Source organism: Balaenoptera musculus, chromosome 6 (genome assembly GCF_009873245.2).
Source record: "Balaenoptera musculus isolate JJ_BM4_2016_0621 chromosome 6, mBalMus1.pri.v3, whole genome shotgun sequence".
NCBI lineage: Eukaryota > Metazoa > Chordata > Mammalia > Artiodactyla > Balaenopteridae > Balaenoptera > Balaenoptera musculus.
In genome coordinates this window covers 29,457,448-29,481,940 of record NC_045790.1, presented here as the reverse complement: position 1 = coordinate 29,481,940, position 24,493 = coordinate 29,457,448, and the positions used below count along the sequence as shown (strand labels likewise).

Sequence of the window (24,493 nt, the reverse complement as noted above, 5' to 3'; positions counted from 1 at the left end):
GGGAGGTGTTAACTAACACTATGGTGGTAGTCATTTTGCAATATAAAAGTGTACATCTTAAACATATGCAACGTTATATGTCACTTATATCTCAATAAAGCTGGGAAAAAATAAAATGTAATAAATTAATATAAATTCTGATATTTTCTCTTGTGCCTATATGGAAACATAACAAGAAGCAAGTGCATTTTTGTCTTATTTGGTAATAATATTAAACTTTTTTTTAAACTTTCCTAAACTTTATCCAAATTATTGTAGATATAAATATATTTTATGTTTCATATATTTTTACAAATTTTATATAACGTATTTTTAGATTTATTTTAGAATTTAATATTTTATTCAAAAATAAAATTTATTTATAAAATATTTTCTTATATTAAAAATGGACCCCTGGGGCTTCCCTGGTGGCGCAGTGGTTGAGAATCTGCCTGTCAGTGCAGGGGACACGGGTTCGGGCCCTGGTCTGGGAGGATCCCGCATGCCGCAGGGCAGCTGGGCCCGTGAGCCACGATTGCTGAGCCTGCGCGTCCGGAGCCTGTGCTCCGCAGCAAGAGAGGCCGCGATAGTGAGAGGCCCGCGCACCGCGATGAAGAGTGGCCCCCGCTTGCCGCAGCTGGAGAAGGCCCTCGCACAGAAACGAAGACCCAACATGGCCATAAATAAATTAAAAAAAAAAAAAAAAAAATGGACCCCTGGCTTTACAAAGGAGAATTAAGAGATTTCTCTTCTCATCTCACAAGTGTTTCATCAGGAAAAGATGAAACCAAAACGTCAGAGATTTCTCTGACTTCTGAGAGTGGGACGTCTACTCCAAAGTAATGCGCTAAACTGTAAATGAAAAACAAATATGAGGAAAGTTATTTTTCCCTTGGCTTTATAGATGTTAATAATTTACCTTACTGTGTCTTATTCAATAGATTGTTTTCAAATACTATTATAGTGTTAATTAATTGCAGCAGCAACTTGAGACCAATCATTCAGAATCTAAACAAAAAGGAATTAAATAATTCAAATGTGTATGTGGTAAGTTAATATTTCATCAACAGAACTGTACTTCTGCCTTAAAATTGAATCTCTAGATATGGCTGGACAAGTTGTGTTGCTTGTATTCATCTGGTATTAGCACCAACTAAGGACAGGAGTTTTTTTAGGTGAACTTGGCAATACACACATGTGGTACAGACATACTTGAAGTGCTGAGTAACTATGCTGAATCTCATGGTTTTCCTAGAACAACTGTGTTGACATATGCATTCATAGTGCAAAAGCAATAGTGAGTAAAACTGCTATGCCTAACACAAATCAAAGCAGGGACAGTAGTCACTGTATTCTTTACTACTACATACTCACAGTAAAAACACTGCCAGTTTCACATAAAAATGCATTTCATGAAAAATATTAATATAAAATATTGATTTCATTAAATTTTACCCTTGAGGATACTTTCAATTAAAAAAATTCTGTGTGGTGAAAAGGTATGCATTAAGCATTTCTGCTACATACCAAAAAACGATGATTGTCTAGAGGAGAAGCACTTGGGCAACTTGCTGAGCTATAAGATCAACTAGCCACTTTTTTCCTTCTTGGAAATTTACTTGAAAAAAATGACTGGCAGACAAACAATGGTTATTCAGACTTGAGTATTTGGCACATACTTTCTCAAAAATTAGAGAAGTGACCCCAGTACACTAAGGAAAACAACTTACAGTATTTATAACCAATGATAAATTTGAGTTTTTAAGCTCAGAAATTAGAATCTTAGAAAATCTGCTTTCACCAATGTGAGCTTTACAGCTTCCCAACACTTATATTTCTGATGAGACTGGTGGTGAATGAATGTAAATTTTGATAGTATAAAATGAAATATGTCAATGTTTGGAAGATCTGCCTAACTTAATGAACCAATATTTTCCAAATGAACCATGTATGAAGCTATAAAATAAGATCCATTAAAAATGCAAGGCTGACCAATTGGTTTTAATGTAATAGCATGAACAGCTCATTGATATAATTTCAGATTCCACATTGCAACTAACCTTTAAAAAACCACCATTTTCAATTTTTGGTGAGGTATCCATGTCGAATATCCACAATTACCTGAGATGGTTATTAAAATATGTCTTTAACAAGTACATATCTGTGTGAAGCTGGATTTTCTTCATATATCTCAACCAAAAAAACATATTGCACCAGACTGAATACAGAAATATCTGTGAGAACCTGTCTTCTTTTAAGTCAAACATAAAGAGGTTTGCAAAAATGTGAAAACAATGCCACTCTTGTTAGACAATTTTTTTCTTGGAAAAGGCCACTGTTTTTCATTAAAAATATGCTATTTGTATTAACATGTAATCAATTTATTGTTATTTTAAAATGAAGTGATAAATATTTTTTAAACTTTTGTTTTAATTTCAAATATGGTAAATATTGATAGATAGAACCCACATTTTTTAGAAAGCTCATTGAGATCCTCAATAATTTTTAGGAATGTAAAGTGGTACTGAGACCAAAACATTTGAAAATTGCATTTCCAACATACTAAAGTATTCTAAGAAAAGGAAAAATAAAATTGGATGATAAGGTAAATGGTCATCACTTACAGCAAAAAAGCCTCATTCACAGCATCACAGAACTCAGGCCAGAGCACTTCCTGAGGTTCATGTCCATGGTAGGTGAGCAGAGCCTCCACCAATGGTTCAAAATCTGGCAGAGTAACAAGTGGGACACAAACTCGTGACAGGGACCTTACTCGTTCAGGAGCCATTCTATGGAATAAATAAAATGAGAAATAAGTATCCAAATCTTAGAGCCACAGGTACTGATAGTTAAAGGCATATAAAATCTTCATGTTAAAAAGGTTCATGACAGGTCACTTGCTTTGCCCCTCATATAAAAAGGCGAACCCTAACACCATCTATGACCTCTATTCTCTTACATAGTTCTCTTGGAAGAAACCCTTTAGCTGCAGTTCCCATTTTGATCTCCCTCATTGTCAGGACTGTGGCTTAACCCTCTATAGGCACCTCCAGCTTACCGTGCCCAAAATAGAACTTGAATTCCTTCCTCAAATGTTCTCTTCCCCCAGTGCTCCCTATCTCATTTGCTCAAGCCCAAACCCTTAAGTCCATCCTTGATTCCTCCTTTTTCTCTCCTGCCCCTTATCTGATCCAGTGGTTAATACCATCAGTTCATTTCATTACTTCTCTACACATCCATCACTACCCCCTAATTCACCATCACCTCCAGCCTGGGTTACTGTAGGATCCTCCTAATTTTCTCCCTGCTTCTGCCCTCACCTGCCTTGTCTACCATTGGAACAGGTACAGACCCCTTAAAAATTCAGATCACTTCACTTGTCTGCTCAATGGCTTTCCACCTCACACAGAGAACAAGCCAAGTCTTATATTAGTTGCCAAGGCCTTCCATGGCGGGCCCCCCTCTGTTTCTCTGGCTTCATCTCTTTCCACTCTTACCTTGCCCATTCTGCTCTGGCCTTTCCAGCCTCTGACTACTCCAGATAAGGTCCTGTTGTTCATTCTGCCTGGAACACATGGTTAGCTCCTTCATCTCGTATAGGTCTCAGCTCAAATCTTGCTTTATGTAAGGGAGTTCCCTGACCATCCCATATAAATGCACTGGCTAATATGGTAGCAATCAGCCACATATGGCAACTTAAATTTAAATTAATTGGAATGAAATGAAACTTAAATTCCATTCCTCAGTTGCACTAGCACAGATCAAGAGTTCCAACAGCTACATGAGGCTAGTGGTTTACTGTATCACAGTGCAAATTCACAAGGCTTGTCCATTACTGCAGAAAGCTCCACTGACAGCAGAGCTAAACATAGCAAGTGTCCTCTTATCTCACTGTGTTCTTCCTATCTCTCTTACCCTGTTTTACTTTTCTTCACAGTACTTTTCATCACCTGACCTATAATGTATTTGCTTGTTTATTGTTCATGGTCTGTTTCTTCCTGCTAGGACATCCACTCTGTAAGGGCAAGCACTTTTCCTATTTTGCTCACTCCTCTATTCCTAGTATGTAGGGACAACTCCAACTTATAGCTCCAGAAACAGATATCAGATATTAATAAATGAACAACTAGAAATCAGGAAAATGAAAGTTTGGGATGTATGCTATTAGATCATTCTTTAGGTATCTTCATATAAAACCATAAATCTACAAATTTAGTTTTTTGTGAAACACAGATGAAACCACAATATAGAACATATAGCTGTCACTCATTTCTTTTTTTTTACTTGCTGCCTATTATTAAAATATATGTTTTGTAATTTAACAGTATCTCCATTTATGGGCATTTAGGTTGTTTCTAATTTTTCACTATGAAATACTGCTGCAGCAGTATCCTTGCACATGCCTGTTTGTGTCCCCATGTGAATATCTGCATATTGAATTGCTTTCCAAAAGACTACCAATTTACTTTTCTACCCCTGACAGTGATATTATTCTGGATATTTTTATTTCTTCCTAATCTGGGCAAAAATTATCCCATTGCTTTCATCTGCATTTCCCTGATATTTTTTGAGATTGAATATTTGTTTGTTACCCACTTGTATTTCTGCTTCAGTGAATTTGTTTTTAAATTTTTGTATATTTGTCCTATTTATTCATCTAATAAATATTTTTGGAACCCTTACTATATTCAAATCTGTTTGCAGTGGTAGTGCTACAGAAGCAAAGACAAGACAAAGCTTAGTAATGAAAAGCATAAAATGCCAGATGATATCAAGTGCCATAATGAAAGTAAAGTACACTGAGGGGTAAGAGAGGGCAAGAATTTACTGAGGGGAGCATTTAAGCAGAGATCTAAAGGAAGTGTATGAACAAACCATATATGTATGTGGGAGAAGAATGTCACAGGCAGATGCAAAGCAAACACGAAGGCCTGGAGTATCTAAGTACAACAGAGTCCGAGGTGGCAAGTCCACAGTGAATGCGGGGGGTGGGGGGAGGAGGAAGGCAGGTTTTGAAGAGACCAGTGTAAGAACCTGGGATGTTAGTCTTTTTTTTTTTAACTTATGTTTTAGTTTTATCAAACTTACAGATACAACTACCTTAAGTAGTCAAATAGCTCTTCGAAACTTATGAAAAAACAGCAGCTTTTGAACGAGCACTCCCACTCCCATTTTCTGATCTCAGAGGCAACCACTTTCAAGCCTAACTCATGCTTTAGATATTCAATATGTTTTGTGTGGGTTTAGTGACTATTACTTGGCTTGCTTGTTTGCTTTTTTCTTTTTTTTTTTGGCACTGATGATTATTTTAACGTTAAACTCCCGCCCAAGTATGTAATCTCCTTGCAATACATTCAAACATATCTGATATTCTGCCATTTTCATCTTCTTATAAGAAATTTCTCCTAGAACCTTCTGACCTGTTCCAATCTGAACAGGTTGCTTTTTACTCCCTCTGTACAGTTATCGTGGGACCTCTACCATAGGGATTTCCTTCACTTCTCTCTTGGATCCCATATCTTCTTTCTTGGTTCATTCTTCTTACATGAGAAAAGGTACAAGAGAGGTAAAGTATTTGAGACCTTGCATGTTTGAAAATATCAGTATTTTACTCTCATACTTGATTGATACTTCGGCAGATTATAGAATTCTGGTAATTTTTCTACAGAATTGTGAAAGTGTGGTTCTACTATCCTTTAAATTTCAGTGTTGTTCCTGAGAAGTCCCATGCTGTTATGAATCCTGACCCTTTATATAAGTCCTGTTTTTACTACCTGGAGGCTTTTGGGTATCCCCTTAGAAATTTCACATTGATGTGTCTTGGTATGGATTTATTTCTATTCATTGTGCTGGACATTCAGTGGACCTTAAATCCAGAAAGATCTTTTGAATTATTTCTTTGATGATTTCCTTCCTATTCTTTTCTCCGTTCTCTCTTTCTGGGGACTCTGATTTTTTGGATATTGAACTTCCTAGACAGTTCTCTCTTATCTTTTCTTTCTTATTTTTCATCTCTTGGTTTTCTTGCTCTAGATTTTGAAAGAATTGTTCAACTTTACCTTCCAATCTTTTACTATGTTTTTAATTACCACTCTCTCATTATTAATTTCCAAGAACTATTTTCTTCATTCTCTGGATGTTTCTTTTTTTTAAAAAAAAAAACAGCATTCTGTTCTTTTTTTAAATTTTATTTTTGTCTTAGGACTCCTTTATTAATTTATTTTTTATTGAAGTATAGCTGCTGTACAATATTATGTAAGTTACAGGTGTACAATATAGTGACTCACAATTTTTAAAGGTTATACTTCATTTATAGTTATTATAAAATATTGGCTATATTCTCCAGGCTGTACAATATATCCTTGTAGCTTATTTTATACCTAATAGCTTGTATCTCTTACTCCCCTACTCCTACATTGCCCCTCTCCCCTTCCATCTCCCCACTGGTAACCACTAATTTGTTCTCTATATCTGTGAGTCTAGCTAGTATTCTGCTCTTGTTTAGTGGACATAATATTACCTTTTATTTTAATGGGGACTTTTTTTTTTTGGCTGAGTTGGGTCTTAGTGGCGACAGGCAGGATCTTTTTGTTGCGGCGCGTGGGCTTCTCTCTAGTTGTGGCGTGCGGTTTTTTCCTCTCTTTAGTTGTGGCGCAGCAGGCTCCAGAGCACGTGGGCTCTGTAGTTTGTGGCATGTGGCTCTCCAGTTGAGGCGGGCAGGCTCAGTAGTTGTGGCACACAGGCTTAGTTGCCCCGTGGCATGTGGGATCTTAGTTCCCCGAGCAGGGTTTAAAACCACATCCCCTGCATTGGAAGGTGGATTCTTTACCACTGGACCACCAGGGAAGTCCCTTAATGGGGACATTGACATGAATTTATTTTAGATGATCTTTTCTTTAAATAATCTTTTTTTCTTTATTTTTACTGGTTTCTACTTTCAATACTATATGCTTAATATATTTCCTTAAATATGTAGTGACCATTGCCTGTCATCTTTTTTTTTAAACACCTTAAATATATATATATCTCAATTTATTTTATTTTACTTAACACTTTCAAGAACCTTTATTGAAACCAACATTCAAATAGCATCTCAAGGGTGAAATTCTGTTTCAGCAAAACCAATTTAACAATTTCAAATATATATAAAAACATTTAAAAATTAATCTTGTTAAAGGTGATCATTTCTCCTTCCCCCATTTTATCTTCTATACTTCACTGCACCAAATAAACAGGGAAGACTCTGTTCAATCATCTGCACCAAAAAAAAAAAAGAAGAAGAAAAAGAAAAGAAGGGAAAATTGCATTTTGACAAGTGCCAAATATCAGAAATCACATCAAATCAGAGTGTAATTATAGGCTTAATGTGTTATAACTAAGGCTTTCGATACTACACTCCACAAACCCAATGTGAATTCCCACCATTTTAAGGGCTCCCATAGCTTGACTTTGCTGGACTAAAAGGAACAGGGGCCCCTACCTATGATAAATGAAGTGATGCAGTACTTTTGGAAAAGTAGAAACGGGCAGTAACTAAGGCTTTACTTTCAATTATTTCAGCAATAGTCTGGCTTGACCAGCCTGAGAAAGATTACATTTCTGGTTCTTGTTTCTGAGTTGGGCCCAAAGAGGTGAGCTGCTAGTGGAACAGAAGTTATGGCCTGTCATCTTATATTTAACAGTCAGGCACTAAAAACCCAGTAGTGAGTAATATGTGCATGGGTGGGGAAAGCTGACTGTGATGTTCACTATAGGACAGTAGTTTTTAGACTTTTTGAGTTTCAAAAACCCTTAAAAATTACTGAAAGACCAAACAGCTTTTGTTTCTGAGGTTATAACTATTGATACTCATATCTGAAATTAAAACAAAGACACCTAAAAGTATTTATCAATTCACTAAAAGTAACAATAATAAATCCATTAGGTGTTAACATGAATAACATTTTTGTTGAAAAATTACTATATTTTACAAAACAAAAATATTTAGTGAGAAGAGTAGCACTTTTTTTAAAAAAAATTCTTGGTAAAACTGGATCTCTTAGTTACTTGATTCTCAATTGAAAGTTCTTTTATTTTTTTAAATTTATTTATTTTTGGCTGCGTTGGGTCTTCGTTGCTGCACACAGGCTTTCTCTAGTTGCGGTGAGCGGGGGCTACTCTTTGTTGCAGTGCGCGGGCTTCTCATTGCGGTGGTTTCTCTTGTTGCAGAGCACGGGCTCTAGGCGTGCGGGCTTCACTAGTTGTGGCTTGAGGGCGCTAGAGCGCAGGCTCAGTAGTTGTGGAGCACGGGCTTATTTGCTCCGCAACACGTGGGATCTTCCCGGACCAGGGCTCAAACCCATGTCCCCTGCATTGGCAGGTGGATTGTTAACCACTGCGCCACCAGGGATGCCCGGCACTCTTTTATATGTTTGCAAATTTCTTTCCTATATAGCTTGAAAGAAGACGGCTGGATTCTTATGTTTACTTCTGCATTTAATTTGTTGCAATACGTTTTTTTTTGGTTGAATTATATGGAGAGTCTAGCCCCACATAGATATGTAGTTTCAAAAGGCAGGACTATTATAGTAGCTTCTTCACACAATTACACATATTCTCCTTCGATACTACACCAAAATTTATCAAGCGCTGCTCACCCTTTTTCCTCCAAGCTTATCTAGGAATGCAGGTAGAGCTGCCTGCCATAGGTCTAGGGGGTTGGTGATGGGTGGTCTCTACCATGAGAAGGGCTGAAATTATCCACAATTTACTGGCCAAGCCTTACCCTGAAAGCTGAAAGTCCTCAAACAGACTAGAGTACTAAAATAGTTATATCAAACAGATCCTGTCAATGAAATTTTTGTCTAGGTCAAGAGATGGATTCCTGGCACTTCCTAATCCACCATCTTCCTTGACACCCCTTTTGATCTCTGTATTAAAAGTTATAAAAAAACAAAAAACAAAAAACACTTTTCTTACTTTCCATTTCTTTGTCCTTTTGTATTATATCCTAGGAGAACTACTCAGCTCTATCTTTGGAGTCATTGTTTGTTAATATTTAGCTTTATCTCCTATTCATAAACTCAATAAACTCCTGTTTATTGAATTTTCTTTTTTTTCCCCCTGTAAGTCTCTTTAGAAAAAACCTCAGCTTATTCCTACTTCAAGGATTTGATAGTTTCTCTTACTATTTTTTTTTTTTTTTTTAGAAATTTCATGTAATGTCTGAAACATTTATATTAACATATTTCCATACAAATAACCCAATGAAAGTTTAGTATTAGTTGTTTTGTTTGTTCTTTTTTTATACTGCAGGTTCTTATTAGGCATCAATTTTATACACATCAGTGTATACATGTCAATCCCAATCGCCCAATTCAGCACAACACCATCCCCACCCCACCGCAGTTTTCCCCCCTTGGTGTCCATATGTCCGTTCTCTACATCTGTGTCTCAACCTCTGCCCTGCAAACTGGCTCATCTGTACCATTTTTCTAGGTTCCACATACATGCGTTAATATACGATATTTGTTTTTCTCTTTCTGACTTACTTCACTCTGTATGACAGTCTCTAGATCCATCCACATCTCAACAAATGACTCAATTTCGTTCCTTTTTATGGCTGAGTAATATTCCATTGTATATATGTACCACATCTTTATCCATTCGTCTGTTGATGGGCATTTAGGTTGCTTCCATGACCTGGCTATTGTAAATAGTGCTGCAATGAACATTCGGGTGCATGTGTCTTTTTGAATTACGGTTTTCTCTGGGTATATGCCCAGTAGTGGGATTGCTGGGTCATATGGTAATTCTATTTTTAGTTTTTTAAGGAACCTCCATATTGTTCTCCATAGTGGTTGTATCAATTGACATTCCCACCAACAGTGCAAGAGGGTTCCCTTTTCTCCACACCCTCTCCAGCATTTGTTGTTTGTAGATTTTCTGATGATGCCCATTCTAATTGGTGTGAGGTGATACCTCATTGTAGTTTTGATTTGCATTTCTCTAATAATTAGTGATGTTGAGCATCTTTTCATGTGCTTCGTGGGCGTCTGTATGTCTTCTTTGGAGAAATGTCTATTTAGGTCTTCTGCCCATTTTTGGATTGGGGTGTTTGTTTCTTTACTATTGAGCTGAATGAGTTGTTTATATATTTTGGAGATTAATCCTTTGTCCGTTGATTCATTTGCAAATATTTTCTCCCATTCTGAGGGTTGCCTTTTCGTCTTGTTTATGGTTTCCTTTGCTGTGCAAAAGCTTTGAAGTTTCATTAGGTCCCATTTGTTTATTTTTGTTTTTATTTCCATTACTCTAGGAGGTGGATCAAAAAAGATCTTGCTGTGATTTATGTCAAAGAGTGTTCTTCCTATGTTTTCCTCTAAGAGTTTTATAGTGTCCAGTCTTACATTTAGGTCTCGAATCCATTTTGAGTTTATTTTTGTGTATGGTGTTAGGGAGTATTCTAATTTCATTCTTTTACATGTAGCTGTCCAGTTTTCCCAGCACCACTTATTGAAGAGACTGTCTTTTCTCCATTGTATATCTTTGCCTCCTTTGTCATAGATTAGTTGACCATAGGTGCGTGGGTTTATCTCTGGGCTTTCTATCTTGTTCCATTGATCTATGTTTCTGTTTTTGTGCCAGGACCATATTGTCTTGATTACTGTAGCTTTGTAGTATAGTCTGAAGTCAGGGAGTCTGATTCCTCCAGCTCCGTTTTTTTCCCTCAAGACTGCTTTGGCTATTCGGGGTCTTTTGTGTCTCCATACAAATTTTAAGATGATTTGTTCTAGTTCCGTAAAAAATGCCATTGGTAATTTGATAGGGATTGCATTGAATCTGTAGATTGCTTTGGGTAGTATAGTCATTTTCACAATGTTGATTCTTCCAATCCAAGAACATGGTATATCTCTCCATCTGCTGGTATCATCTTTAATTTCTTTCATCAGTGTCTTATAGTTTTCTGCATACAGGTCTTTTGTCTCCCTAGGTAGGTTTATTCCTAGGTATTTTATTCTTTTTGTTGCAATGGTAAATGGGAGTGTTTCCATAATTTCTCTTTCAGATTTTTCATCATTAGTGTATAGGAATGCAAGAGATTTCTGTGCATTAATTTTGTATCCTGCAACTTTACCATATTCATTAATTAGCTCTAGCAGTTTTCTGGTGGCAGTTTTAGGATTCTCTATGTATAATATCATGTCATCCGCAAACAGTGACAGTTTTACTTCTTCTCTTCCAATTTGTATTCCTTTTATTTCTTTTTCTTCTCTGATTGCCGTGGCTAACACTTCCAGAACTATGTTGAATAATAGTGGTGAGAGTGGACATCCTTGTCTCGTTCCTGATCTTAGAGGAAATGCTTTCAGTTTTTCACCATTGAGAATGATGTTTGCTGTGGGTTTGTCATATATGGCCTTTATTATGTTGAGGTAGGTTCCCTCTATGCCCACTTTCTGGAGAGTTTTTATCAGAAATGGGTGTTGAATTTTGTCAAAAGCTTTTTCTGCATCTATTGAGATGATCATATGGTTTTTATTCTTCAATTTGTTCATATGGTGTATCACATTGATTGATTTGCGTATATTGAAGAATCCTTGCATCCCTGGGATAAATCCCACTTGATTGTGGTGTATGATACTTTTAATGTGTTGTCGGATTCTGTTTGCTAGTATTTTGTTGAGGATTTTTGCATCTATATTCATCAGTGATATCGGTCTGTAATTTTCTTTCTTTGTAGTGTCTTTGTCTGGTTTTGGTATCAGGGTGATGGTGGCCTCATAGAATGAGTTTGGGAGTGTTCCTTCCTCTGCAATTTTTTGGAAGAGTTTGAGAAGGATAGGTGTTAGCTCTTCTCTAAATGTTTGATAGAATTCACCTGTGAAACCATCTGGTCCTGGACTTTTGTTTGTTGGAAGATTTTTAATCACAGTTTCAATTTCATTGCTTGTGATTGGTCTGTTCATATTTTCTGTTTCTTCCTGGTTCAGTCTTGGAAGGTTATACCTTTCTAAGAATTTGTCCATTTCTTCCAGGTTGTCCATTTTATTGGCATAAAGTTGCTTGTAGTAGTCTCTTAGGATGCTTTGTATTTCTGCGGTGTCTGTTGTAACTTCTCCTTTTTCATTTCTGATTTTATTGATTTGAGTCCTCTCCCTCTTTTTCTTGATGAGTCTGGCTAATGGCTTATCAATTTTGTTTATCTTCTCAAAGAACCAGCTTTTACTTTTATTGATCTTTGCTATTGTTTTCTTTGTTTCTATTTCATTTATTTCTGCTCTGATCTTTATGATTTCTTTCCTTCTGCTAACTTTGGGTTTTGTTTGTTCTTCTTTCTCTAGTTTCTTTAGGTGTAAGGTTAGATTGTTTACTTGAGATTTTTCTTGTTTCTTTAAGTAGGCTTGTATAGCTATAAACTTCCCTCTTAGAACTGCTTTTGCTGCGTCCCATAGGTTTTGGGTCGTCGTGTTTTCATTGTCATTTGTCTCTAGGTATTTTTTGATTTCTTCTTTGATTTCTTCAGTGATCTCTTGGTTATTTAGTAACGTATTGTTTAGCCTCCATGTGTTTGTCTTTTTTACGTTTTTTTCCCTGTAATTCATTTCTAATCTCATAGCATTGTGGTCAGAAAAGATGCTTGATATGATTTCAGTTTTCTTAAATTTACTGAGGCTTGATTTGTGACCCAAGATGTGATCTATCCTGGAGAATGTTCCGTGCACACTTGAGAAGAACGTGTAATCTGCTGTTTTTGGATGGAATGTCCTATAAATATCAATTAAATCTATCTGGTCTATTGTGTCATTTAAAGCTTCTGTTTCCTTATTTATTTTCATTTTGGATGATCTGTCCATTGGTGTAAGTGAGGTGCTAAAGTCCCCCACTATTATTGTGTTACTGTCAATTTCCTCTTTTATGGCTGTTAGCAGTTGCCTTATGTATTGAGGTGCTCCTATGTTGGGTGCATATATATTTATAATTGTTATATCTTCTTCTTGGATTGATCCCTTGATCATTATGTAGTGTCCTTCCTTGTCTCTTGTAACATTCTTTACTTTAAAGTCTATTTTATCTGATATGAGTATAGCTACTCCAGCTTTCTTTTGCTTTCCATTTGCATGGAATATCTTTTTCCATCCCCTCACTTTCAGTCTGTATGTGTCCCTAGGTCTAAAGTGGGTCTCTTGTAGACAGCATATATATGGGTCTTGTTTTTGTATCCATTCAGCAAGCCTGTGTCTTTTGGTTGGAGCATTTAATCCATTCACGTTTAAGGTAATTATCGATATGTATGTTCCTATGACCATTTTCTTAATTGTTTTGGGTTTGTTTTTGTAGGTCCTTTTCTTCTCTTGTGTTTCCCACTTAGAGAAGTTCCTTTAGCATTTGTTGTAGAGCTGGTTTGGTGGTGCTGAATTCTCTTAGCTTTTGCTTGTCTGTAAAGCTTTTGATTTCTCCATCAAATCTAAATGAGATCCTTGCCGGGTAGAGTAATCTTGGTTGTAGGTTCTTCCCTTTCATCACTTTAAGTATATCATGCCACTCCCTTCTGGCTTGTAGAGTTTCTGCTGAGAAATCAGCTGTTAACCTTATGGGAGTTCCCTTGTATGTTATTTGTCGTTTTTCCCTTGCTGCTTTCAATAATTTTTCTTTGTCTTTAATTTTTGCCATTTTGATTACTATGTGTCTCGGCGTGTTTCTCCTTGGGTTTATCCTGTATGGGACTCTCTGCGCTTCCTGGACTTGGGTGGCTATTTCCTTTCCCATGTTAGGGAAGTTTTCAACTATAATCTCTTCAAATATTTTCTCTGGCCCTTTCTCTGTCTCTTCTCCTTCTGGGACCCCTATAATGCGAATGTTGTTGCGTTTAATGTTGTCCCAGAGGTCTCTTAGGCTGTCTTCATTTCTTTTCATTCTTTTTTCTTTAGTCTGTTCTGCAGCAGTGAATTCCACCATTCTGTCTTCCAGGTCACTTATCCGTTCTTCTGCCTCAGTTATTCTGCTATTGATTCCTTCTAGTGTAGTTTTCATTTCAGTTATTGTATTGGTCATCTCTGTTTGTTTGTTCTTTAATTCTTCTAGGTCTTTGTTAATCATTTCTTGCATCTTCTCAATGTTTGCCTCCATTCTTATTCCGAGGTCCTGGATCATCTTCACTATCATTATTCTGAATTCTTTTTCTGGAAGGTTGCCTATCTCCACTTCATTTAGTTGTTTTTCTGGGGTTTTTTCTTGTTCCTTCATCTGATATATAGCCCTCTGCCTTTTCATCTTGTCTATCTTTCTGTAACTGTGGGTTTTGGTCCACAGGCTGCAGGATTGTAGTTTTTCTTGCTTCTGCTGTCTGCCCTCTGGTGGTTGAGGCTATCTAAGAGGTTTGATGGGAGGCTCTGTTGGTGGGTAGAGCTGACTGTTGCTGTGGCGGACAGAGCTCCGTAACACTTTAATCCACTTGACTGTTGATGGGTGGGGCTGGGTTCCCTCCCTGTTGGTTGTTTTGCCTGAGGCAACTCAACACTGGAGCCTACCTGGGCTCTTTGATGGGGTTAATGGCAGACTCTGGGAGGGCTCACGCCAAGGAGCACTTCCCAGAACCTCCGCTGCCACTGTCCTTGTCCCCACGGTGAAACAGAGCCACCTCCCGCCTCTGCAGGATACCCCCTAACACCAGCAGGTAGGTCTGGTTCAGTCTCCCCCAGGGTCACTGCTCCTTCCCCTCGGTCCCGATGCGCACACTACTTTGTGTGTGCCCTCCAAGAGTGGGGTCTCTGTTTCCCCCAGTCCTGTCAAAGTCCTGCAATCAATTCCCACTAGGCTTCAAAGTCTGATTCTCTAGGAATTCCTCCTCCCGTTGCCGGACACCCAAGTTGGGAAGCCTGACGTGGGGCTCAGAAGCTTCACTCCAGTGGGAGGACTTCTGTGGTATAAGTGTTCGCCAGTCTGTGAGTCACCCACCCAGCAGTTATGGGATTTGATTTTACTCTGATTGTGCCCCTCCTACCGTCTCACTGCGGCTTCTCCTCTGTCCTTGGACGTGGGGTATCCTCTTTGGTGAGTTCCAGTGTCTTCCTGTCGATGATTGTCCAGCAGCCAGTTGTGATTCTGGTGCTCTCGCAAGAGGGAGTGAGAGCACGTCCTTCTACTCCGCCATCTTGGTTAATCTCTCTCTCTTACTATTTTTAAGATAATTAATTATTCATTTTTTATTTAAAAAATCCATTTGCTTGTCCTTGGGAATGCATATAATTGGTACATTTGCATTTTCTGTTTGTTGCATTTGGTTCATTTTTCCCTTATGGTGTCAACTTTTCATGAATGTCTGGTGATTTTCGTTTATTTGCTCTTTCTGGCATTTGGGGTTCCATGTTAGTCTCTCCGTGAGTGCTCTGTTCAGTGCAGCCCGCCTCCAGTACTTGGTCAAGGGTCAGGACTCGGTGCTGGCCGGGGCTGCCAATAAACTGCATTCTGGGCGTTACAGCATCCCCACACTGCTGGGAGTTGACAGCCATCCGGTGCTTGTTCTCCTCCAAAGCCTCCTCTCTCATTCTTGTGGGAAACAGGACACCTTTGTTGTCTCTTTTTTGGGGGCAGCGGATGAGTTGGAGGAGTGTATGAGGGACTAGTCAGCTGGCTGCTATTACTGCAGTACTCTTAACAGGTATCTTGTTGGCTGCCATGTACCCTCCTACTCCTTGAATCCACCCCCAAAGTAACCCTCTTGCAAGCTTTCTGGGATGTGATATTTGCCTTAAAAAATATCCCACTACCAACCATTTTAAGCCTTTCTCACAGTTTGTGGGTCATCAAAAGCCCCCCTTATTTCACAATATTATATATTTAATTGTTAAAATTTCCCTGTAATTTCTAGAGGTCGGAAGCATAAAAAGAATGCTAGGACATTCAGGTGCTTAGTTCATCACTTGACTTAATTTTTTAAATTACATTTTCATCTTAATCTCCTGGCTAGATTATTAGAGTTGCTATTACTCATAGGTCTTGCACTTAGTCTTTAGGATCTGTCCAAGTTCTCTACTGCAGAGCTACTCAAAGTATGGTCCTGGGAATCAGCAGTATCAGCATCCCTGGGAGTAAGGCCAAGAAAACTGTTTACATTTTTCCAGGGGAATCTTATACACATTGAAGTTTGAGAAACACTGCTCTACACTTTAATAGCAGTCCCCAGAACTAGATATCAATCTCTAGCAATAATCTGAACACTTTAAGGAAACATGATAGAACTGCATTTCAGGTTTATACTTTTATTAATTAATTCCTACAAATTATTAGTTTAGCTGTATTATTTTCTTGATAATCAAGAGTAAAATTCTCATAATTTTTTTGTCGAACTACACAATGATATCTTCTTTTGTGCGAACAGTTTGTCTTTTCTCTTTAAATATTCACCCTTTCTGAAACTCACTTCTTGCTCTTTACCATTTTCCTAAATGACTGAGGTCTCTTCGACAGCATTTATCTTCCACAGCGCTCTATCATCTTTCTCTAACTTACCATCTAGGTGGTTTCAGACCTAAAATTAATTCATGAGTTTTGTTTTGTTTTTTTTTTTTTTAATTCATGTGTTTTTGAGTCTATCATCTAAGTTGTTAACAAAAAGACATATTTATCTTGAGTTGTAAATACCTTAAATTTTTGGAATATATGAGCTTACTGGGTAGGATAAGAGAAGGGAAAGTTGTGTTTGTGTGTGATGTAGGATGCTTTTTTGTATGCATATTTTGTACAGAATCAAGCAAAATATTTTGTATAGCGCAAGGGCTCTATGAATGTTTGAGAAATTGAAAAAAAACCCTGAGAATTACATGCACTCATAATAAATCCAGAACTCTGAAATATAGGAGGACAGAGATGGTGATCTTGCCTCCACAGCCTTAACTCATCAGTCCTCCTCTTTAAAAGACCTATAAGTACAACTTTTCTCTCATTATCTTAAAAAAAAGGAAGAGAGTCAGAGACTATCACTGGTGACTGAGTGGGTGGAAAAGATGACCTCAGCACCAAGGGCATTTATCAAGCACTGAAGCTTATGGGCTGCAGATTGTATCTCCCATTAGACTGAAAATAATCCAAGATAATTTTCCTGAAAAATTCTAAAGTCTCAGGTAAACTGAGGTAGCTCTTGGTTCTACCAAAATGCAGGCAGGCCAAATGATAATCTTCTGAAGGGCTGCAAAGTGCTCACAGCCTTCAAGGCTCCCTCTTTTGGCAGAAGCTTGCCAGAGAGCAGAGATCCAACTTGAACCAGAGTTACGCAATGTTTTCCAGACTGGATTACACTAAGCATTAGGTCTTGACTGATTGCCAGAGCAGCACTTCCAAATGATTTCTGCACAAGAATTCAACTACAGAAGGCTCAATGGTAACCATATACTGCTGGAGACATCCTTCCTATGTGGTTGTACTGAAGTTTCCAAACCATCTGCAGCAAACCATAGAACTACAAGATAAACTGATCATGCTCAGAAAGTCCACAATGTTGCTCCTTCTAGACAGTTTGTAGCAAAGAGCAAGAGAGATTCTAAACATTCTGTCATTGGATTGTTGATTTTACTTGGTGGCAAGTGAAACTCTATTTAAAGCACTATGACAAGACCGTTTATCAGGCGTCTAAAAATAATGCAAAAAGAACCAAACAGATTTTCCTAATTTCTCCTTTTGTTCCACTGACAATTTATGCATTGACGTTATTACATTAATTTCTATATTTTCTATGAGGCTTTCAAATCTTTTGAAATGAACTTTAAGCATTCAAGTGGCAAAAAGAAAAAAAGTGTAGAAACCCTCTATAAAAAAACAAACCCCAGAAAAAAAAGCAGTATAAAATCATTTATAAGCGATTTAAGTTTGAGAGTCTTTTGGTTGTTTTAACATTTGAAGCCATACAAGTAGAAGGAAAGTAATGATAAAACTCAAGTTTCATAAATAATAGGAATATCTGGATTCAAGTATATCAGAAAGTAGTTTTGCCCACCATGCTGTATTCAAATTAAACTTTTTTATTAAAAATGTACAGATAACTTCAGATATATAGTAGGACGAACACATTATTATGATACATATTTTAATTATTATAATAACTTATTACAGCAACAACTGTAATGGCTCCAGCATGTTTGGTAGCTCTTTCAAATATTATCATGATGCCATTCCACTAACTGATTTCACAAGATCAGTTCCTACTCAAGACAAAAGAACACACTTGGTTCAATTTATAATTCACTAGAGAACTGTAGACTTAAGAGTTCTGAGTCTCACACAAGGTTTTATGGACCCGGGTCTTTTCTGGAGGTAGAAGAGAACTTCTTGGTTTTAGGTCTTCAAAGTAGGATTTTCAAAGCTCTCTCTCTTTATGAGACTCAAAAAGTATGTTGGGTATCAAATTCCTTTTTAAATTCAACCTTCTGGTAAGTATAAATGAACCTAATCCAAGAGATTGAATTTCCCTAAAAACACAACACATTCAGAAAAATATCCACAAGAAGTTTCTCTTGTTGAATTCTAAAATTCCCTCCAAAAAGGAAAAAAAAAAAAAAAACTCCATAGAAAACATCATTCAATAGAGCAAATTAGGAATGTATCGATGTGTCAGTGTCTAGAGGACATTCTATTAGCACAGGTATCTCATATTCCTGGTAAATTCAGTTAAGAATTTTACTAATTAAATCACAGATTTGCCTTGACTAAGAATGTTCTTAACTACTAACCAAATTAATCACCATTTTATCCTTGCTGCTACTGCCAGCTGGGGTGCCAGCATGGACTCCCTTCAGTGGACTTTGCTCTGCACCAGGAAATTTGTCCATGTTGTTTTTAAAAAACAAAAATCCTTAATGAAGAAACAGTCATGAATTTGGAAATGAACCTGCCCCACAAAATGGCCCAATGTGCTACAAATGGAGCCTCAGCTATAAAGAGAGGATCTGCTAATATCTTCCAGCAGGCTCTCCTGATTGTGGTCAGCAGAGTTTAGACACTTTTCTGAACTGCTGTCTTCTCTTGTCCAAAACTGAGAACATGAAAAGCACAAATAATTCTGAGAAAAAAGTCTGAAGAGACCAGTATAATTAAATAATGGATAGAGTGCAAAAATATGTAAATAAAGGGGAAAAATTGCAGAGAGGAATACATACTAAGCAATCTAAGGCTGATTAAAGATGATTATTTTTTCATGAACTACACCTGCTATTTTGGAAACAAGACCTGGAAGCAGGAAATCATTTCTTTATTTTGAATATTATCTAATTTTTAGCATTTTACTAGGTAACACTGCATTTTAGTTTTTAAAAGTTTAATTATAAAACTTATGACGTATACAAAAACATAGAGAATTATTAAACATCAACTGTATACCCACTGCCCAGATCTTACAATGCTAACATTTTATTAATATTATATTTGATGTTTTAAGAAATAAAATGTTTCAATTACAGTTGGAACACCTTTCTTCTCATCCCATTTCCTCTTCCAGGAGTTAGCACTCCCCTAAAATGGTGCAGATAATTTCTGAATAGTTTTAACACTTTTACTTTATATGTAAGTATTGTTTTGAGTGTTTTGAAATTTTATGTAAGTAATGACATATTACAGGTATCTTTTTGCAACTTCACTGCTAGTCTGTTCCATGGGTCTACATGTCTGGCTTTATGCCAGTAGCAAATTGTTTTGATGAATGTAGTTTTGAAATCATGGAGTATGAAGGCTCTAGTTTTGTTTTACTTTTCAAGATTGTTTTAGTTATTTGGAGTCCTTTGAGATGCTATATGAATTTTAGGATGTTTTTCTATTTCTGCGAAAGAAGAATGCCATTTGGATTTTGACAGAATTGCATCACACCTATAGACTGATTGGGTTGTATGGATATTTTAACAATATGGAGTCTTCTAATACATGAACACAGGATGCCTTACCATTTATTTGTGTCATATTTAATTTCTTTCATTAATGTTTTGTAGTTTGCAGTGTGCAAGTCTTTTACCTCCTTAAGTTTATTCCTAAACATTTTTTTCTTTTTGATGCTACTGTAAATGGGATTGTTTTTTAAATTCCCTTTTTGGATTGCTCATTGTTAGTGTATAGAAACAAAACTGATATTTTTAAAATTAATTAATTAATTAATTTATTTTGGGCTGTGTTGGGTCTTCGTTTCTGTGAGAGGACTTTCTCTAGTTGCGGCAAGCGGGGGCCACTCTTCATTGCGGTGCGTGGGCCTCTCACTACCGCGGCCTCTCTTGTTGCGGAGCACAGGCTCCAGACGCGCAGGCTCAGAAGCTGTGGCTCACGGGCCTAGTTGCTCCGCAGCATGTGGGATCTTCCCAGATCAGGGCTCGAACCCATGTCCCCTGCATTGGCAGGCAGATTCTCAACCACTGCGCCACCAGGGAAGCCCAAAACTGATTTTTGAGTGTTGATTCTGTGTCCTGTAACTTTGCTGAATTCATTTTTTAGCTCTAACTGTTTTCTTGTGGAGTTTTTAGGGTTTTCTGCATATAAGATCATGTCATCTATGAACATAGATCATTTTACTTTTTCCTTTTATACTTGAATGGCTTTTATTTCTTTGTCTTGCCTAATTGCTCTGGCCAAGACTTCAGTACTATGTTGAAAACAAGTGGTGAGACAGGGTATCTTTGCTTCCTGGTTTTCAAAAAACAGCTTTCAATCTTTCACCAGTGAGTCTGATGTTAGCTGTGGGCCCTTTACATATTGTCTTTATTATGGTTGAGGTAGTTCCCTTGTTCCTAGTCTGTTGAATGTTCTTATCATGAAAGGGTATTGAATTTTATCAAATAATTTTTCTATATCAATGGAAATTATTGTGTGGCTTTGTCCATCATTCTGTTAATATGGTGTATTACATTGATTAATTTTTGTATGTTGAACCATCCTTGCATGCTAGGAATAAATCCCACTTGGTCATGCTGCATCAGTTTTTAATGTGTTGTGTCATCTTTTGCTAGTATTTTGTTGAGGATTTTTGCATCAATATTCATCAGGGATATTGGTCTTGGTTTTCTTTTCTTGTGGTATATTTGTATGATTTTGATATCAGGGCTGGCTCCATAAAATGAATATTGAAGTATTCCCTTCTCTAACTTTTTGAAAGAGTTTTGGGAAGGACTGGTATTAATTCTTCTTTAAATGTTTAGTAGAATTCTCCAGTGAAGTTATCTGGTCCTAGACTTGTCTTTGTTGAGAGGTTTTTGATTACTGATTCTATCTCCTTACTAGTTATAGATCTGTTCAGATTTTTAAGTTTATAATTCAGTATTAATAGGTTGTATGTTTATAAAAATTTACCCATTTCTTCTAGGTTATTCAATTCATTGGTGTAAAAAAGTTCATAGTCTCTTTTATGATTCTTACTATTTTTATGGCATCAGTTGCAATGTCTCCTCTTTCATTTCTGGTATTTATTGCTTGAATATTCTATTTTTGTTAGTCTAGCTAAGGGTTTGTCAATTTTGTTGATCTTTTAAAAAAACCAACCCTAGTTTCTTTGATTTTTTTCTATTGTTTTTCTATTCTCTATTTAGTTTATTTCTGTTGTAATCTTTTTTTTTTTTTCATTCATGCTGTATCTTTGGGTTTAGCCTGTTCTTCTAGCTCCCTGAGTTATAAAATTATGTTGTTGATTTGAGATATCTCTTCTTTTTTATTTTTATTTTATTTTATTATTTTTTTAATATTTATTTATTTGCTGTATCAGGTCTTAGTTGCGGTGCGCGGGCTCTAGAGTACCCAGGCTCATTAGCTGAGGCATGGGCTTAGTTGTCCTGTAGCATGTGGGTTCTCAGTTCCCTGACCAGGGATCGAACCGGCATCCCCTGCATTGCAAGACTGATTCTTAACCACTGGACTACCAGGGAAGTCCCCTCTTCTTTTTTAATGAAGGCATTTACCACTAGATACTTCCCTCTTAATAATGCTTTTCCTGCATCCTATAATTTTTGGTATATTGCGTTTTTGTTTCCATTTGTCTCAAGATATTTTCTAATTTCCCTTGTGATTTCTTATTTGACCCATTAATTTTTCAATAGCATACTGTTTAATTTGCACATATTTGTGAATTTCCCAGTTTTCCTCCTGTTACTGATTTTTAGTTTCATACCATCATGATTAGAAAAGGTATTTGGTATGATTCCAATCTTGAATTTGTTAGGACTTGTTCTGTGACCTAACATGATCTATCCTGGAGAATTTCTGTGTGTGCTTGAGAATAATGTACATTCTGCTATTATAGAGTGTTCTACATATAACTATAAGGTCCAGTTCATTTATGATGTTTTTCAAATCCTCTGTTTCCTTATTGACCTTTGGTGTGGTTGATCTATACATTATTGAAACTGGGGTATTGAAATCTCCTATTATTATTGTCCTGCTTTCTATTTCTCCCTTCAATCAATGTTTGCTTCATATATTTTGGTGCTCTGCTGTTAGGTGCATATATATTTATAATTGTTATATCTTCCTAGAGAACTGATCCTCTTTATCATTATATAATGTCCTTCTTTGTCTCTTGGAACAGTTGTTGACTTAAGTTATACTTTGTCTAATATAAGTATGGTCACCCCTGCTCTCTTGTGGTTACCATTTGCATGGAATATCTTTTTCACTTTCAGCTTATATATATCCTTACATCTAAAATGAGTCTCCTGTAGACAGCATATAGTTGGCCCTGTTTTTTATCCATTTAGTAACTCTATGTTTTTTGATCAGAGCGTTTAATCCATTTACATTTAAAGTAATTACTAACAGAGAAGGACTTACTATTGCCATTTCATTGTTTTCTGTATGTCTTGCAGTTGTTCTGTCCCTCTTTTCCTTACTTGCTGCCTTCCTTTGTTTTGTTGAAAAAAAAATTTTTTTTTTGGTGGGGATATGCTTTGATTCCCTTCTCATTTTCCTTTGTGCAACTTCTATAGGTATTTTCTTTGTTGTTACCATGGGGATTACATTAAATATCTTATGGTTAAAGCAATCTATTTTATTTTAAAAATTTTTTTAACTTTTTCTTAAATTGAGATGTAGCTGATGTACAATATTATATAAATTACAGCTGTACACAATTTTTAAAGGTTATGCTCCATTTATAGTTATTATAAAATATTGGTTATATTCCCTGTGTTGTACAATACATCCTTGTAGCTTATTTATTTTATATATAATAGTTTGTACCTCTCTATCTTGACTCTCCACCTTCCCTCTCCTCACTGGTAACTACTAGTTTGTTCTCTATATCTGGGGAGTCTGTTTCCTTTTTGTTATAGTCACTAGTTTGTCTGATTTTTTAGATTCCACTTATAAGTGATATCATACAGTATTTGTCTTTCTCTGTCTGACTTATTTCACTTGGCACAATGCCCTCCAGGTCCATTCATGTTGCAAATGGCAAAATTTTGTTTTTTGTGGCTGAGTAGTATTCCATTGTATACATATATACCATCTATTTTAAACTGATAACTTCAGTTGCAGAAAAAAACGTTACTGCTTTATATCTCCTCCCTCTGCTTTATGTTTTTGATGTCATAAGTTACACCTTTTTAATATTTTGTATCCATTAACATAGTTTTACAGTTACCGTTATTTTTTCTGATTTTATATTTTAAGTTTTATAAAAGAAATAAAAGTAATTTATGCACCACCGTTACATGGTTTTGTATTTGTTTACATATCTACTTTTACCAGAGAATTTTGTATCTTGGGATGCTCCTGTGTTGCTGTCTAGAGTCCTTTTGTTTCAACTTGGAAAACTCCCTTTAACAATTCTTACAGCAAGTCTAGTGGTGATGAACTCCCTCAGCTTTTGTTCATCTGGGAAGGTCTTAATTTCTCCTTCCTGCCACAGACAGTTGGCAGAATATTATCATCTTGGTTGGCAGGTTTTTACTTTTAGCACTTTGAATATATCATCCCACTCCCTTCTGGCCTTAATGTTTCTGCTGAGTAATCCACTTATAATCTTATGGGAGCTTCCTTGAATGTGATGAGTTGTTTTTTCTTGCTGTTGTCAACATTCTCTGTCTTTGACTTTTTTTTCCCCCTCCAACCTCTTGTCTTTGACTTTTGACAGTTTGATTATAACATGTCTCAGAATGGGCCTTTTCGGCTCATCCTAGTTAAAGTTCTTTAAGCTTCTTTAATTTGGATGTCCAATTCCTTCCTCAGATTTGATAAGCTCTTTGCCCTTTTCTTTCTCTCTTCTCCTTCTAGGACTCCCACAATGCATATAATTGGTCCACTTGATGGTGTCCCATGAGTTCTTAGGCTTAATTTACTTTTCTTTATTCTTTTTTCTTTACATTCCCCTAATTTAATAATTTCAAATAACATGTCTTCAAGTTAACTGCTTGATCAAGTCTACTGTTGAACTCTTCCAGTGAATTTTTCAATTCAATCATTGTATTCTTCAGCTCCAGAATATCCATTTGGTTGTTTCTCAATAATTTCTATCTCTTTGTTGATAGTCCCATTTTGTTCATGCATGATTTTTCTGATTTTGTTTAGTTGTTTATCT

At 36.5% G+C, this 24,493-nt stretch overlaps 1 protein-coding gene across 7 annotated transcripts in view; it reads right to left on the bottom strand.

Moving 5' to 3' along the window:
• The window catches only part of FANCC (FA complementation group C), a 285,322-nt gene that overhangs the window by 52,130 nt on the left and 208,699 nt on the right, over positions 1–24,493 (bottom strand). For all 7 annotated transcript variants that reach the window (XM_036856712.1, XM_036856708.1, XM_036856711.1 and 4 more), the window contains one exon: positions 2,604–2,768. In XM_036856712.1, coding sequence (XP_036712607.1) covers positions 2,604–2,768 — 165 coding nt within the window. The remainder of the gene's footprint in view (positions 1–2,603; positions 2,769–24,493) is intronic.